The sequence below is a fragment of the Glycine max genome, chromosome 14 (assembly GCF_000004515.6).
Source record: "Glycine max cultivar Williams 82 chromosome 14, Glycine_max_v4.0, whole genome shotgun sequence".
NCBI lineage: Eukaryota > Viridiplantae > Streptophyta > Magnoliopsida > Fabales > Fabaceae > Glycine > Glycine max.
The window spans coordinates 45,422,686-45,440,355 of NC_038250.2; the positions used below are offsets into that span (position 1 = coordinate 45,422,686).

At 33.3% G+C, this 17,670-nt stretch overlaps 3 protein-coding genes across 13 annotated transcripts; 1 reads left to right on the top strand and 2 right to left on the bottom strand.

Annotated features, from left to right (window-relative positions):
* The first annotated feature begins 863 nt into the window (after positions 1–863).
* On the top strand, positions 864–5,952 carry LOC100785502 (VIN3-like protein 3). Of its 2 annotated transcripts, none has more exons than XM_006596312.4 (4): positions 864–1,106; positions 2,515–3,166; positions 3,396–3,715; positions 4,846–5,952. In XM_006596312.4, the coding sequence occupies exons 1-4, from the start codon at positions 1,049–1,051 to the stop codon at positions 5,697–5,699; spliced, it is 1,884 nt and encodes a 627-aa protein (XP_006596375.1). In that variant the 5' UTR covers positions 864–1,048; the 3' UTR covers positions 5,700–5,952. The 2 variants fall into 2 exon arrangements, with proteins under 2 accessions (XP_006596375.1, XP_040864866.1); XM_041008932.1 differs by lacking the exon at positions 864–1,106 and adding an exon at positions 2,014–2,036.
* A 1,311-nt stretch (positions 5,953–7,263) lies between these two features.
* On the bottom strand, positions 7,264–12,948 carry LOC102669819 (protein SICKLE). 10 transcript variants are annotated; one of them, XM_041008936.1, is made up of 6 exons: positions 12,832–12,936; positions 12,676–12,741; positions 9,862–10,882; positions 9,634–9,741; positions 9,099–9,420; positions 7,264–8,430 (listed from the first exon to the last, which is right to left on the bottom strand). In XM_041008936.1, exons 5-6 carry the CDS (start codon positions 9,415–9,417, stop codon positions 7,661–7,663), a joined length of 1,089 nt encoding a protein of 362 aa, XP_040864870.1. In that variant the 5' UTR covers positions 9,418–9,420; positions 9,634–9,741; positions 9,862–10,882; positions 12,676–12,741; positions 12,832–12,936; the 3' UTR covers positions 7,264–7,660. The 10 variants fall into 10 exon arrangements, with proteins under 10 accessions (XP_040864870.1, XP_040864869.1, XP_040864868.1 ...); XM_041008935.1 differs by having other exon boundaries at positions 9,099–9,481; positions 9,584–9,741; XM_041008934.1 differs by having other exon boundaries at positions 9,634–9,777.
* On the bottom strand, positions 9,440–11,065 carry LOC100786030 (uncharacterized). Its single transcript, XM_006596831.1, has 5 exons — positions 10,983–11,065; positions 9,943–10,882; positions 9,705–9,741; positions 9,584–9,594; positions 9,440–9,481 (listed from the first exon to the last, which is right to left on the bottom strand). Exons 1-5 carry the CDS (start codon positions 11,063–11,065, stop codon positions 9,440–9,442), a joined length of 1,113 nt encoding a protein of 370 aa, XP_006596894.1.
* Positions 12,949–17,670: the final 4,722 nt, after the last annotated feature.

A 17,670-nucleotide genomic window follows, 5' to 3' on the forward strand; every position in this document is an offset into this window, starting at 1 on the left:
AGATATTTCCAAGAAACTATTAGTGTTAATGTTATTGCAGTAACTATTTGAAATTTTGTTTGATTAGATTTTAACATACCTAAAAGTATTTTTGAAGTTTAAAATAATTGAAATGGAAAATAAAAGTTAAACTAGAAGTTATAACTTATAAGTGGGTTAAAAAAAACTTCTCACATTCCCACGGAATACAACTTATTCATCCCTCACCATAGAAATAAAAATGAACCAAATCATATAGTAGAAACTTTTCTAGGAATGAGTATATTTAGAATATCGCTTTTAAAACTCCTCCAAACAAACATTGGAATACTATGTTTCTATGATCACTAGAGTTCACCACAGAAGGTTTTTACCTCTTCTGATAAAATTTATTTTGATGTAAAAAAAATACAAATTCTATTTGATACACATGATCAGTGAATTAAATTTATGCTACCATGTTTAAAAAAATCAATTGCCTATCAATTTATGTTGAACTTTTTTCTTTTATGAAGCCAACTATATTGGACCTTGTAAAAACATAATTATTTTAAAAAATATTTTAATAAAATATATGACACTGAATTAGGTTAAGATGACTTAAAATATATCCTAAAAATATTTTAAAGATATATTGAATCTAATTTCATTAAAAACCACTATAAATAATATCGAGTTTAAAAAACGATAATAAGCATAAACATCCAATCTTACAAAACCAATTTTTTTTCCCGTGAACTCAGGTTATTTTCTAATCCAAAATCAAGTATCTTCATTGTAACTATAGAAAATTACCTTAAAAATCATACCATGGTATTGTTACCCAAAACCCTTTACTATTTTGGTTTTTTGGCCCTCTTGTTGAGAGTATCCCTTTTCGGGAAGTACTTATACCAAATCACTCGTCACAGCCTAAATTTTGTATCCTAGAATTCAATGCTCAAAATTACATGCCACTCCTTCTCTCTCTCCCTCCCTCTCTCTCTCTCTGCAATGGCAATAGCAATAGATCAGCAATGCTGCTACAGAGTCTGAGATAAAACTGAGAATTTTTGTGTGTGTGAGAATCATGAGCGAAGAAGAGAACAAGGGTTGTGCTTTTCTGGGAACCAACTCCACCTATTCAGGTCACTATTCTCTCTCTCTTGGTGTTTCACTATCTGGGGTTTTACGTTTTTTTAGCATGTAAAAGAAAAAAGCATGAACTTGAACGTTTTTGGCTTTGTTTTCTCTCTTATCCCCCTTTATTAAATCGTGGGTGTTGTTCTGTTCACAATGTAGGTTATTAAAGTTTATATTTTTGTCATTTGCATTATTGTTATGGCATTGCTTTGGTGCTTTGTGCTTTTCACCTACCTGTTTCCATCACACAAACACATATCCGTTGGAAAAATAGGAAATTTATAACAAAGATGCTTTTTATTTCATGTACACTTGACCAGTCATATAAAAATTAAAAATTTCTACTTTCCTCATTTTGTTTTCCAAAAATAAAATTAAAAATTATTTTGCTAACCCCTAATGGTGATTCTGGGTTATGTGGTTTGGATATTTACTACCCCAACATTAGCATATGTGAATAAAACCCTGAAACCAGCTAGGTGGTTGTGCAAGCATTACCGTGAGCATCATCCAAATTTTCTCATTAGGTTTTGAGAATGAGATACTTGTAATTCATTATGTATGTATGCATGCCCCATATTGTGCCTCTAGTGAATCCCTTTGATGCATGAATCACAAATTTCTCCACTGAATAGTTTTGTTGCTAACTACAGGTTTGGAACTTGTAATTTTAATCGTGAAATTGTTAATGCAGTTGATGTAGGGTTGTCCAGAGTAATTTCAATCTTTGCTCTTCAATGTGCTTTTTTTGTTTGGAAAAAGTAGAAAATAGAAATATGGTTATTGATCTGTGACTGTTGTTAATCTTTTGTCCCTTTCTGTGAGGATTAGATTCTTATGGCACCTCCTTCACTTCTAAAGGGGAAATGTTGTGGGTTTTTATGCCTGCCACCTGTGTTGGTGCCCTGCTCATTACATGAAAAATTAGGAATTAGGTAAGATAAATAAAGTGTGTTTGGCTGGATGTACTGTAATTCATAATAATAATGCAATGTGCACTGGAATTGAAGTGGATGAAATTGTATTAGAGGTTAGTGCGAATGAGAATTCAGTTTTTTAATATTCAGGATGTGAGGCCTCAAAATTTTAACAGGTTGTTGTTATTGTTACATTATTTTGAATTAATGCTTGGCTTGACAAACAATACGTTAATAAAAGTATAATAGTTTATTTCTTTTCTTGATTGCACCTTCTGCATATACTGATAAACACTCACAAATTTCATTGTCATCTTTTCTTTTTGTAAATGTGTTAGATATTTTTGGCAGGTGATAAATACAGTGTTTAATTCGCAAGAGAACATTCATGAATGTTGTAAATTTGATAAAATATTTCCATATAGTTGCATTGAATTTCATTTATTTGCACATTTGAGAGAATGAAGTTCAACCTAAGAATGCTGTTCATTTACAGGTTTTCTTCTTGACCCTGAAAAATGTGGTATGCTGAGTTTGCCAGACAAACAAAGACTAGTCCGTGAGATTGCTCGGCAGTCAAAAGATGCCTCAAGTATGCTTCAGTCATTTACACGTAGGGAACTTCTAGAAATAATCTGTGCTGAATTAGGCAAAGAGAGGAAGTACACGGGATATACCAAGAGTCAAATGATAGAACATCTTCTGAAGATAATTTCTAAGAACTCCAACTCGCACATCAATGGAAATATGCCCGCTCAATCTCCTGCCAAAAGTTGCATTGGAACTAAAAGGAAAAAAAAACCTGCATCTCAGGATTTACATCACGCTCCTCTAGGGAATAGTAAAGAAAAAACAGTGAAAACCTTTTTGTGTCAAAATGTTGCATGCAAAGCTACATTGAATCCCGAAGATTCTTTTTGCAAGAGATGTTCTTGTTGTATATGTCATCATTATGATGATAACAAGGATCCTAGTTTGTGGTTGACCTGCAGTTCTGATCTTCCCAATGAGGAGTCATGTGGAATGTCCTGTCATTTGCAATGTGCTTTGAGTAATCAAATGTCTAGCATTTTGAAGGGTAGTTGTGGTATTAAGTTGGATGGAGCCTTCTGTTGTGTTTCTTGTGGAAAAATTAATGAACTGATGAAGTAAGTAGGCTATATATACTTTTTGTGCATGCTTGCAAAAGTAAAATATGCATAGATAATTACATATAACTCTCACTCATAACCCCCATTAATTACTTGTCATCTGTTCACATGCTATTGGGAAAAGTTATGCACAAAGAAGTGTTATTCCAAGAGATTGATGGTTTTTTGCTGCAGTTTAAGGTGCCTCGTGTTTTGACTATTTGAATGGATGTTTGGATTTTTACAGGACATGGTGGAAGCAATTATTAGTTGCCAAAGAAGCAAGAAGAACGGATATACTCTCTTTGCGAATATCCCTGGCCCACAGAATTCTTGTAGGAACAGAAGTCTACAAGGAAGTGCAGAAAATTGTAGAAACTGCTCTCAAATTACTGGAGAATGAAGTGGGATCACTTGATCATGTATATGCTAGTATGACTCGTGGAATTGTGAGCAGGCTTTCATGTGGTGCTGAGGTTCAGAGATTGTGCTCTTCTGCTCTTGAATGTTTTGATTCAAAGTTTTCTGGTCTTTTCTCTATTTGTGTGGAAAACAAAGATGCACCAAGTAAGCTTTCTATTATTTATTTTAAAGGTCAGCTGCTTGAAATTTCTAAATGAAAAGCAGAACCAGAAATTATCTGGATTTTCCTGCTAAATACACTTACAGTAGTCTAAGTGCAAACAGCCCTGATATCTTTTATCCAATTTTATAGCTAATAAATACTCCCTCTGAACTCAAATATAAGGAAAAAAAACTAATTTATCTTGATCAAGAATGGTAATTTAATTTTCTGAATCTCTTTTAAGCAACAAACTACAATCCCTGACCCACTCTTCACACTGATGGAACTTAAATTTTACGGAAACTTGTTTCAAATGGGTATGTTCTGTCTCCATTTTGGAGGCCATGCAGTTGATATCACGAGAATCAAAAGGGCCATGGAAAATAGAACCTGAATTAAATAAAGGGTATTTTGGTAATAGTTTCAGTAAATAGGGTACAATTAGTTTAGAACTGCTTATATTTTGGACCACTATACATGAAATCTTTTCTTATATTTGAGTCTAGATGGAGTACTAGGTTCGTCTCGAAATTTTGGTTCTAGAATAGCATTTTTAGTAGTACGTGACTTAGCAAAGGCTTAATAAAGCTATTTCAAAAATGGGATAAATGAAATTTGGAGGAATATAGTGGGGAACTAAATAATTTTACTTTTTCTTCAACTTGTGCTTATAGAAGATATGGAGATTAAATGGTTTACACTTTGCAAGTCTCATCCTGCATTAAGCATTATTATTGAGATGAATGAGAATGAGATTGCAATCTTTCTATAGTTTTATTTGTATTATATGTTTGTATGTATATGACAACATGAGAGAAGACATTAAAGTAAATTAACCAAAACATTAGACAATGTGTTTTGGCTGATATTTATTTCCCTCTCACCTTATTTTTCAGTAGGAAAAAAAGGGATATAACGAAAAGTACTATTCTGACAATATTATAGACAGTTATAGTCCTTATTTTCATATGCCCCACAATCATTCCTCTGCTTGAATTTCATTAGGGGGTGGGGGGAGTATCATCAGCCGAAAACACTGATTTTATTATATTTTCCTGAACTGTTATACTTAATTATGCTTTTCTATTTACTCACGCTTTGATTTGGCTTTTCTTGTAACTTATTTTGGCAGCATGTTCCATTCATTTTGAAGAGTGTCTTCCTACTTCAGTTGTTATTGTGCTCGAGTACAAAGACAAACTTTTAAAGAATTTTCTAGGCTGCAGACTTTGGCACCGAATATCAACAATAGACTACCCTGAACAACCCACCTTCATTGTCTTGAGGCCCGAGAAAAGATTCAAGTTAGAAAACCTCCATCCTTCAACTGAATACTTTTGCAAGGCTTCTCTGTTCAGCAGCACAGGGATCTTGGGTGCTGCAGAAGCTAAATGGGTGACACCTTGTGAACCCTCCAACCCTTCAAAAGTTATCAGTGGTGGTGGGAATCGCTTTAGATGGTCCCCTCAAAGACCCTCAGGTACAGGAGTGGACATGTGTACACAGGACCGAATAACTGCTGAAATTCATCCCACAGAATCTGCCAACTCCGACATGAAGTTATCAACTGGAGAACATCCTGGGAAGAAACACATCATTCTGAACATCAGGAGCAGGTTTGAAGAGTTCCTCTCCAAGCCTCAACCAGTAGAGCCTTTTTCATATAAAAATCTTGCTGCAGTTTCACCTTCCACGCCTTCCAAGTCCTATGAAATGAGGCAAATTCCTGGTTTGAATTCTAGGAAGCGCTCGAAGGAGAACGATTACGAGTATTCCGTCAGGGTAGTCAAATGGTTAGAGCATCAAGGGCACATAGATGAAATCTTCAGAGTAAGATTTCTCACTTGGTTCAGCCTGAAGGCTACTCAGCAGGAGAGAAGGGTGGTTAGTGCTTTTGTTGATGCATTGATTGATGACCCAGCAAGCTTAGCAGACCAGCTCATACACACTTTCAGCGACGAGATATGTTGCGAGCAAAAATCTTAGTGAGAGTATGTTCTACATTAAATATTTGTTTTGGTCTGAGTCCACCAAGTCTATATGGCACTGGAAGCTTGGATAGAAAATTTGTAACGCTTTGTGGGAGTTATAGGTATAGTCCAGGGTTTTCAAGTGTTCATTTGTTCTTTAATGGGGGAAGTAGTTTAAGGTCTCTATACCATTTAAGTTTCGATTACTTATTGTGCAGTGGACTGATTGTTGGATAGTGGTGCATAATGACTAATTCTTAGTTATTACATATCCCTTTACCAAAGCACTCTAGCTTAAATTTCTTTTCATATTCTATTCTTAGTTATCAATTTGGATAGTGGTGCATAACTAATTCTAAAATGTATAAACACTACCCTGGGATGGCAAAAAGTGAGATGACTGTTATTTCAAATATTATAATACAAATTAAATCATGTGTTGCACAAATACTTAGAAAAAACTTAGAATTAAGGAAATTCATGATAAATAATAGGGAAAATCTTATTTTTAATCTAAATTATCAAACGTAGTCCAGGTCTGGGCATTTTATATTGATCAATTAGGTTCTCATTTTAAAAAATTATTAGGAAAGAACGAACTAAATTTATGCGTTTTATCTTGTATAAAAAAAATTGCACGTTTTATAAAATTTAAAGATAAAATTCTTCAATATGAAAATATAGACATTGACCATGATTGATTGAATATAAAGATTTTAATACCTATCCATTGATAATGTAAAATAGTTTTACATTATCATCCAATCATAAATTATCATTTGAATTAGTTTAAGATAATTATTGTAAAAATTATTAAATTTATCTACATGATAAATTATAATTAGATGACTAAATTTTTTTACATTATTGCATAATCCATTTTATCGAATATAAATACTAAAACACTTTTTTCCTAAATAATAAGTCAAGCTACCTACACAATGAACGCCAATTTAGAAGCAAAACGGAGACAACATATTGTAGAATGATTTACCCCTATAAAACCTCCCAAACAATGGTGTTACACATGGAAAAATGAGTTTTTGAAGCCTATATAAACGCTATCACGTGAAAAGTCTCTATTTTAATTATTGAAAACCGCTCTGCTATTTAATCCAATGGCAGCCTGGGCTTGGCTAAATAACTTCTATGATTCTATTCGTCATATATCTCTGGCTTTGCCCAAATAATACTTTCTCTGACTCATAAAGCAAAAAAGATATTTCTTTTTACTTAAAAACATAAATAAATCTAACTAATTTCTCTCATTTAATATTATCATTCTAAAAACACTTTTCATTTAATTGTAACTCTATTTTCAAAAAGACTTTATTTTATTCATGATATCAAGTTTCAATAAAGGACATTTTAAAAATAACCTTATATTTTACTTGAGAATAATAAAATTAAATGATTTTAACTTTCTTATTCAGTATGAAAGTAATAATTTTTACTTTTATATATATATATATATACACACACACACGAGTCCAAAGGAGTAATTCTTTATAATAGTGATACAAACAAAAGATTAACGGTCTAAATGTCAAACGTGCAAATGCGATGTTATAGTCATAGTGTAATTTAAAAAACACTTCCATAATACCCAGCGGCCAATTAAATGCTGACTGATTTCACCACATACCTGCGCGGCTGCGCTCAATGTGATTATAGTTTTGCAGTTTCTCCTTTAGCCAAATTATGAATGGACTTTTTATCTGCACTAGTACATTTACAGTGCATTAGATAGTACAAAATTAATTAGAGGTCAACTGATCAAACCGTGCCAAGTAACCTGAACACATCCCTAAAATTTTCTCATGATGTTTGATGTATTAGTACAAACAGTAACACGAAACAACTGACCCCCTTGGTATTCATCAATGCCAATGACTTGAAATTAGTTTTTTCACTGGTTGGAAATTCTTTTCCCTTTGTAACATCATGATGGGCCCTTCATGAAACGACCAGCTGTCATCATACATTTTCTGCATCATTGGCAGCTTCATTGAATGCAGAAGCCAAGTACTCAGCAAGGCTTGGTTCAGAGCTGGACTTGACAGAAGCAGCAGATGATCCCTCCCCTTTTGTACTTGTTGCTTTTGAAATCCAGGGTTGTGAATTCAGAGGTATACGTGAAGTGTTTAAATAACCATCATTTGCCTTCCATATTATAGGTTCTAAATGCTCCCATGGATCTTCAACCATGGACCTATTGTAAAATCGATCTGGACCACGAGCTGTGTTTTCGTTGGACCGATGACCATGAAAATTCGGTCCTTGTCCACTACCCCGTCCTGAAACAGGGCTTCCAGTGTTGCGCCAGAAACCCCTGCCTCGCCCTTGACCAGGGCTAGGACTGTTCCTGTATCCTGGAGAAGGATTGGGCCTGTAACTGGGCCTAGGACTGTTCCCATATCCTGGAGAGGGATTAGGATTGTAACTGGGCCTAGGACTGTTCCCATATCCTGGAGAGGGATTAGGATTGTAACTGGGCCTAGGACTGTCACCATATCCTGGATAAGGAGGATTAGGACTGTAACTGGGCGGGTGAGCTATGCCCTGTCCGGAGTTATATAATGGACCACCCGATGGTTCAAATCTAGGGCTTGGATAAGTACCACCACTTGATGGATGTATTGGGAAGTTATAGTGAGCAGGGCCACCAGGTCCACTCCAAATTGGCTTCCTATATGCTGCTGGCGAAGCTTGAATGGGATGCGGAGTCCTCTGTGGATTTGTTGATTCTGTTATTTTCAATCAATCAATGAGAATTGTCAGAGACAAAAAGGTAAAGGTAAATCTAGATAGTGATCCAAGCACACGAGAGAAATTCCAGGTAGTTAATACTAAAGACATAAAGTAAAATTACTCATAAAAGCAATGCTGCATACCTTTATTAAAAAATTATTTAATAAAAATAAACCAGAGAAACTTCTCATACATGAAGGAGTAACATGAAGTTTTTGTCCTTGAAAGATTGGGATTGCATCATTTAAATCATCCAAAAATTATATAAATTTCTAAATTGGACTCGACAGGATAAATTGATATGGTTTACATAATCTTTGGAAGACTAGACTTCCTTCTTAATTTAGTCAAATTTTAAAAGAGTAGATTGTGGTCAATTGATGTAAATAATCTTCTGAGAACTTATTCAATGTAAACTCAATATTTGAATGGAAAATATATCAGTCTACTTGCTAAAAAGGTGTCAGAGAGAAAGGGGTGTTGAGGGATTGTGAAGTCCTAATTCCACATGCATGGATGTGGTATAAGGAAATATTCAGCGTAAATCAGGTTCAGGTTTACTATCTTTACGTTACATGAATCTACAAGACTCTGATTGTATAGTTACTTACGAATCTCAAATTAAAGACCAACATCAGTTATAAACAATAATGGATAGACATACCAGTACCTGGATGTGGTGATGAATATTGTGCCATAGGAGAACCACCAAATTTTGAAGGAGGGAAATTATCCAGTGCAGCCTGTATACTGGCAATGTTCCTTCTGTTAGAAGAGAAGGCACTCATTGGATCAGTATAATAGTCAAACCTTGGAGCAGCATATGATTTATCCTGTGATGGCATAGTTGAAGGAGCTTCCATCAGGGGATTTGAGAGAAAACCAGGCACCACAGAACCTTCCACACCACCAGAAACTTCAGCTTGATCAGCTTGCACGCGCATTTCTTTCAGCCTTTTCTTCCTTTGCTCTGAATCCTCCATAACCTGAGAATCCAAAGAGCAATTACAGCCACAAGTCACAATATGGATAACAGTCACCACAAATCTGTCACAGAAGCATGAAAAATCCCCTTATGAACATTTAGCTCTCAGATGATTTATTGTTAATAGAAAAGAGATCCAACAGATCTAATATACTGATGAATACCTGAAGATAGCCTGTAAGATCAAACAAAAAAAATGGTTGAAGAGAATTACAGGTATACTTGTTGTCAAACTCTCTCCTCTTACTCAATATCAGATTTCTCAATTTTGTATAGTTCTATAACCTTTTAAGCCTGTCTCACTCCAGTCTCCACTCCCCAACTGCAATAATCACATCTAACAATCAACTACTTAAATCTGCAAATCAACACAACAAATTCATAATGTCATTCTTCTTCGGCAAAATCACTTTATTCATGAACTATATTGATTCACACTCACCACTCAAATATCATGTAATCTATGATAGAGTTTGTTACTACTCTAATGAATCTTCTCTAACAGCTGGAGGCATCAATTTACCAGCTTTCCATGTATCTCCCGCATCAACAACTTAGAATTAGCAGCAATGTGTTTGCTTTTATAAACAATATCTCTGCATAATTCATGTCTAGGAGCTGGCCTCATTGATCTTAATTGAAATAGGGGATGTGTTATAACATTACTACTATATAACTCTCTCGCTGGATGGACATGCTTCCACCAGAAATCAGATAGTGCTATTTTCATTAAATCCCAATACTCGGCATCGCGATATATCCTGAATAGACTACTACCATTAGGAGTCCAAACATAAAAATCCATCCAATCCCTTTCTAGAATCTCCATTAAACCCTGAGCTTGAGGAATATAGTGAATTGGAATTCGAAACCAAGGAAAAGCTTTACTTATGTCCCCATCAAAATATGGACACTTTATCTCCAGTACTCCACAAGAAGGCAACTCATGCACCATACTGTCAATTACACCATCAGGTGAAGCAGCTAGCCAGCTGTCTTCTGGGTGTGCATCATAGACCTGAAATTCAGGAAACAACACGGTATTTCCAGTTATAAGTTTGTATCTTTCAAGTGCATCCTCCTCTTTGATATTGCTCCAACAGGTGGCAAGGTTTCCAGAGAAAGGTTCGATAGCACCAATCTTCTCTAACCACAGCTGGACCCTTTGCCGACGCCAAAACCCTATAGCAGCAGCAAAAGTGCTAGCTGTCAATTTGTTTCTCCTTAGTGCTTGCCAGTTTTTGAACCAATGTTGAAGGCAGCTTGCTTGAAGGACTGAATAAGTTTCAACAGATGTGTATTTTAACATACCACCAAGTGAGCCCAATTTTCTAGAGGGGTTATTTGAACCACAGCTATTGGTCTTAGGTTCTCTAATAACCAGCTCAGAAGCATTACTACTAAAGTTTCTCTTATTACTTAGACATGCAACAAGTGCATCCACATAACAGCTACTTTGGTGCCTGAAACATTGTAGCCAAACAAGAGAGAATGAAGAAGCAATTTCACCATTGTTAAAGAAGAGATAAATTGTCACTTGAACTGTATATATAAGCTAGGCACCAACTGAATAGGAAAATGGCATTTAAAAGAACAACGGTGTAGGTAATCATGGCAATGGTGAGTTTTCTATGAACACTGAACATGTATATGGTTTCATTCCATGTTAGTGAAGAACTAGCTGTGGAAAGCTCAATCTTTGAAATTCTAAAAATCAAAACAGCTTTCTACATTACAGTTCAGAGAAATTCTAAAGTATGTGATGATTGTGGCATTTCATCAAACATAATGACACAAGGATTCACAAACCCACAGAAACAGAACAGACCTAACGAAGTTAGAGGTAGAAGAATATGGAAGAGGTGTTGATGTGAGAAAGAAACAGGTGCAAGATAGCTTTTACAAAAAGTGATGAAGTTGACGATTGGATGAGTCATGGAGTTGATGGACAGAGAGAAAGAGAGAGGGTTAGACTGGACAAACATCCAAGTGTTGCACAACAGTCAGATAGATGGAGTGCATGTCTGGATCAGCGTCCAGAACGTGAGTAATTGGAAAAATTCATGTCATAGTAGGTAATTAACGCAGAAGCAACAAGGACTAGCTTCAAGTTGACGCACACTCGTGGCTCCTGGAAATACTCACAAATATGCTAGAAGTACAAATTAATTATTTGTGTTAGTGTTCCGAGGTGGTTTCATATTTATTTTTTTTAAGGTAGTACAAATATGCTAGAAGTACATGGACTTCATTCTCACCTTAAGTTAACCATATATAAACATGTTAGACCTCTTATGATGAATATCAAAATATATTCATTACTTTGTCATTGGTCCTCGATATAGAGTAAGAATAAAGTAAACTCTTAGACGTAAAATTAAAGAGTATAAAGTGGAAGCATACCCCCGTTTCAAGCCATTGTTATTACAAGCAAAGGGAACAAGAACTTAAGACTCTCAATACACTCACAAAACAGAGAAAGAGAATAGAGGGATCTTCTAGCCTTAGCCTTTTTTAAGGTGTGTGAATCAATGGAGCATCACAGGCTTTATATAGGCAAGGCAAGGGACCCCTTCTTAAAACCTAAAATGTAATTGTTGCTTTATTATTTGGCTCCTCCATCAAAAGCCAATAATACAAAATAAAAACCTTGTAACAGCTACTTCAATTCTGTTTATGAGCCTAATAACGGTTATATGCTAACAAAACAATCATGTAATCTAACTTTGACATAATAATAAACTAATAACAGCTATGTACAAAGCTGAACCCCAATATACTTCATACAGACCTAACAGAGTACAAAGTGGGATTCCCTAAAAATAATAATTAATTCAATCATACACAGTGTAGTCTATGGGAAATTTAGACCAATAGAAACAATGTGAACTGAATAGGTTTTCAAAAAAGCCATTAACAGAAGTTCAGGCCACTGACAATATCTCCTACAACACAATTTAGCGACTAAAATCCCCAACTGAATTCAAATTAACTTAGGGCAAATCATTCGACTCCATTCTATAAGAAACAATCTTTTCAAACTAAAATGCTTGAAATTCTAACAAATTTTAAGTACATAAAACGATGCAAAATTGTTGAACAGGAGAAATATTAAGTAACATTGCAATTTTCAAGGTTAAGTTTCCCATCCCTTTTTTTTTCCCTTCCTAACCTAAAGTAACACACAAACTCCAAAAAATACCGCTGCGCGGCGAAAAATTTGATGTAATAAACAAACGTTAAAAATGAAACTCACAGTGATTCTGTCTTGAGTCCTCAAATCCTTTAGCTCAACGCTTCGAAGAAAGCCGAGAATGGAGTTCTGAAGAAACCGGGAAAAGAATGAAGTTAGGTTAAAGAAAAAATAAAAGAGTGTGAGAAAGAGTAACCCTCTGAATGGAGAGAGTATTACAGATTAAAGCATTAACACGGGGCCGTCGAGGATTATAGAGCTCGAGACAGAGGAAGGCTAGGTTCAGAAGCGGGGATGAGAGAATTTTCAGAATTGCTTCTTTGTTACCCACGCTTTTTAATAAACAAATTAGTATATTATTAATCAAAATTTAGGTTAAACTACTCATTTTTTCAGTATAATTTCATAGTTTTTATGTTTTTAATCTATAGTTTATATTTTAATTTTTATATAATTTTTATAGTATTTTTTTTAGTTTTTATAATTTATATTTTAATTTAAAAAATTACATGAATTAAAAAAAAAGTAAAAATTATTAAATTATAAGAACAAAAAATATCACCTTCAGACTATAACTAAAAAAATAAAAATCATCAAATTATAAGAATCAAATTAATAATTTAACCTAAAATTTATAATAAATATATATTTTTTTATACAGTATACACATTTGAGAAGTGTTATACTTATATCATCCGAACCGACCACTCCCAAATATCCTCCCAGTCATTCAAATTATGATACTTGCCAATGAAATATTTATTTAATTAAACACTATAATTTTAATTTCCTTCCAAAATTTTCATTTCTCAGAAGGTCCAGTCCATCATACCTCTATTGTGACACACGCACATACTTGGCTATAAGATGCCGACAAAGGTTGGTGCAAAGGTTGCTGTAGTTGCTAAAGAATGAATTTATATCTTAAAAAAGATGTAAATTTGATTTTTATTATCGATATGAGACATTTGTTGGTGAATTGTCATGTGAAAAGTTTGTGAGTGGCTTTCATCTTGCATTTAATTTAGTGGGGCGTGCGGTGATTCAATTTGGCATATTCTACAATCAGCCCAATTGATTTAGCAATTAGTATATTAATGTTACAATTGTAAATTGAAGAATTGTTGGAAAAGTAGGAACACTATTTTATCACATTGTTGGGAATTCGGAAGTTGCATTAGAGTCTTTACATTGATTTGAGATATCTAAAAGGAGGATTCTTATGTTTTCTTTATATTTATACTGTCTTTTTAAAATCATACTGTTTTCATAATTTTTAAAATTAAATGTTACTATTAATTATTAAAATCGTATGTTATTTTGATGAAACAATACAAGAACAATATGGAAAGCAGAGAAAACAATTTTTTCAGGTTCTTATGCTAGAGGAAGAGAGGTTTGAATGAAAAGTTAAATACAATGTATTTTGCTCAAAAGGAAAGTGGCATAATATCGAATAGGTGGTCAGTGACGGTTATCTTAAAAGAATACAACAGCAGCAAACAGTTTTTTCAGGTTCTTATGCTGGAGGAAACATAAAATAGTCTTTTATATGGTTATTATTTGGGGAGTTAGTCTTAAAATGGTGGAGCTTATTTTGTTGTATGGAGGTGCTAAATTTGAAAGCTACAAGGGAAAATTGAATGTTGTATTGGGATTAAAAGAATGCACACTGTTTATATCCTTGCAATTTTCACGAGGAATCTGGTCAAGTTGCAGATGTTCGAGATGCAGGTTGGGAGAATTTCCTTTCATAGCCTTCAACCGTATTTCGACAAGCAAGAGTAGTCACATTCTCCGCAAGGTCATGCTTAGACGTGGAAAGAGAGAGAGAGGGATAAATGTGGAAAGAGATACATCTTAAAATTTTAAAATGAATGGATATTTTAAAGTCAAATGAGTAAACACGTATCCCTTCTTTATGGTTCGGAATCTCATTCGACCTTTACTTTTCTCGGATGAAATAGCATTTCTCTAAAGATTTATAATGAAGTATTTAAATTATGATGCAAGTCATAAGATTATTTTTAATTATTTGTATTCTTTACAAGATATATTAAAAATTAATTTGTAAATAAAGATAAGATAGAATAGATTAAAAGTGATAGATACTTAATAAAGATAAGAGGATGTTTAATATTTTTTACTAGTTATGAGGTAAAGTATGAAATGTATCTAGAAAGAGAAAAAACTAAGAAAATTTGGAGAGACTATCTCACTTTATAAATGATGTAATCTAATTTATTTATCCAAATAACTTATTTTAAGATGTAATAATTTAAATTTAAAATTTCTTACAAATTAAATTTCTTGAAATTCATCATCTAAACATATTTACTCTCATATTACAAATTAAAATACCTGACTTAGAAGAGTAAAGTTCTTAATCTCTTCATTCTCTCAATTGAAGATTTTTTTAACCTTCTTTCTTCTACAAGTGTAAGTGGATTGAGTTAGATTGAATTTAATCTAATTTTCAACTCATCACAACCTAACCTTAATTGGGTTGGTTGGGTTAATATTAAGTCATAAGACAACTCAAGATCCTCTAATGTTTTGATTTATGCAAACAAATGATAAGTTTTGAAATTTGCGTATGAAGAATTATAAGACAAAAGCCTTTTGGTGTTTGTGCCTATTTTGATTGGTGATAAACCATGAATGTTAAGTTTGCACATGAGATATAAGATTGGTCTAGTGGTGAAGGGAGAATGAAAGGAAAGAGAGGTTGTAAGTTTAAATCCCACCACTAATAAAAACTAACACTACTAACCGTTAACATTTGCTAATAAAAAATGAACACTTAATACTTTGATGTTTTGATCATGCTCACATAAAATAAAATGTTATATTCTTCATAGGATCTATCGAAAAGAACAAAATCAAAAAATTACTAAATCAAAAGGCATCAAAGCTAGATGAAAAGTATTTCTATATGAAAAAGTATATATATGTCCACTAACAAAAGTGCAAAAATAGTGAGATAAGCAAGTTGATTTATTAGATTAGTTTGACACATTGATGACATGCATTAAATGTTTCAATGAACACTTCTCATTGACAAACAAAGGTGAATGTCTCACAATCACAACGATTATTTGAAGGAGAAGTCTGTAAATAACTAAAGATTTGAAGTTCTCAAGTTAGAGAAACTTTTGTGCAAACAAATTATTTGTGCATTCAAAACTTTGTAATATATTTTGAGTTCCTAAGCTATCAAAATCATTTGTATATCATGAGAGTGAAAGATTTGAGTTTAAACCTTGTATCCGTCTATAAGATGATAGAGTTAGTGTACACCTTGACCTTAAACAAATATGTACGGTTTGTTGAAGCTTAAAAAGACTTTGATTCAAAGAATACTTAGGTGTTGGCTTGAAGAGGCACTTATAACCGCTCACTATTTCTTGAAGCTTGATCTCTCCCGAGAAGAACCATATAGACAAGAGAAACCATGAACCAAAATAGAAAAGCTTGTCCCACCCATGAGTAAATACTTTATAGGAGCGCCTAATTAGACTGTACATCTTTCTAGGTATATCCAAATAGTAGATAAGAACATAAATTGAAACATTCTAAAGCTACAAAGATAGTTATTAGATACTTAGTGTTGCATAAAAACATTCCTCCTAGAGTAAAACTAAGGTTGAGCTAAAAGTGATTTTGAAAAAGAATACTTGTAAGTTGTAGCTTTGATTAGTTATAGTGAAGTTTGATGATTTAACTAAGAAATGGACATAGTCTTAGTGACAAATAAATCAATATAAAATCTTTTATTTTTCTCTTTGTTTCTACTATTTTATCTAACCACGAGTTGTGTTTCTCTCTCATGTTACTTTTTGAAAAAGGTTTTGATAAAAATGAAGTTTCTATTCATATAGCATGTCATGCACATAATTGCTAAAGTTAACCTTGTTTTCATAAGACAATACAAGGTTTTTGAACAAAAGTTTGCAAATTCTTCTAAGAAACCCAATTCAAAACTACTTGTGTTTTTCTGCAATTAGGCCATTGGGTTGATAAATTAAAAAAAAAAAAACATTATCACTTCTTTAACTCAACAAAAAAATACTCAAAATCAACAATTCAGTATTGCTTCGTTGTTTCTTAATTATTATATGCCAATAATAAGTATTCATTACTTCATTGTTTCAAAACTCATAATTTGTATTTAGTAAAATCATTAAAATAGTTTTACACTAAAAAAAGAAGGGGGTTAAAAAAAGATTAACATAAAAAAGGAAAGCAACAGGTTCAAGCATGGAACAAAGAAAATAACAAAAAAAAAGTGGACAAAATCGGGTATCTACAATTAGTTGAGAAAATGAAAATAGAAAGAGTTTTATTAAGATGCATAAACATACGTTTCTCTATAATTTTTAAGTATGTTCTAATATACTGATTTCTAATAAAAACTTTATATTTTTTTCAATATAAAAACTTTATCCTTTTTTTAATTTCTTAGTCAAATGTTCTAAGAGCACTTCTTAGAAATACCCTTAATTTTAATTTTGTTGGAGTTATTCTAAGGTAGTTGCTTATTGACATTTTTCTTATTACTAACTTCACCATCATTATTTTTTTTTTCAAAATTGTTATTCCGAAACACTCCTAGTCCCAGGTTTTTCAATGTAGGTTTCCAAAAGAAAAACGATTTTTTGACACAAATACTAGGTGACACCTTGAGAGAGAAGAAGAAAAAAAGAAATATAACAGGTGATATAATTTGATAAAAAGAGACAAGGAAAAAAATAAAGTTGTCAACTAGGTATAGGAAGGGTGTAAAAAAAATCAAAACTCTTTCAGAAAACGACTTTGGCATCATCATGTTTCTCGGGTAAAATAAAAATTTCTCCTTCCAAACGCCCCTAAGTGTGATACGATATGAACAGCGAATTAAACTCTCGATCCCATGAATGTTAACTTAAACCCCATCTTCCATTTATGATTTGCCAGAACTCATGAGGCTGCAGAGCCACTCCACATTACCTTTTTAATTGGATCCGTAAATGGCAACAATAAATCACACCACCATCAAATTCAGACTCAACCACATCA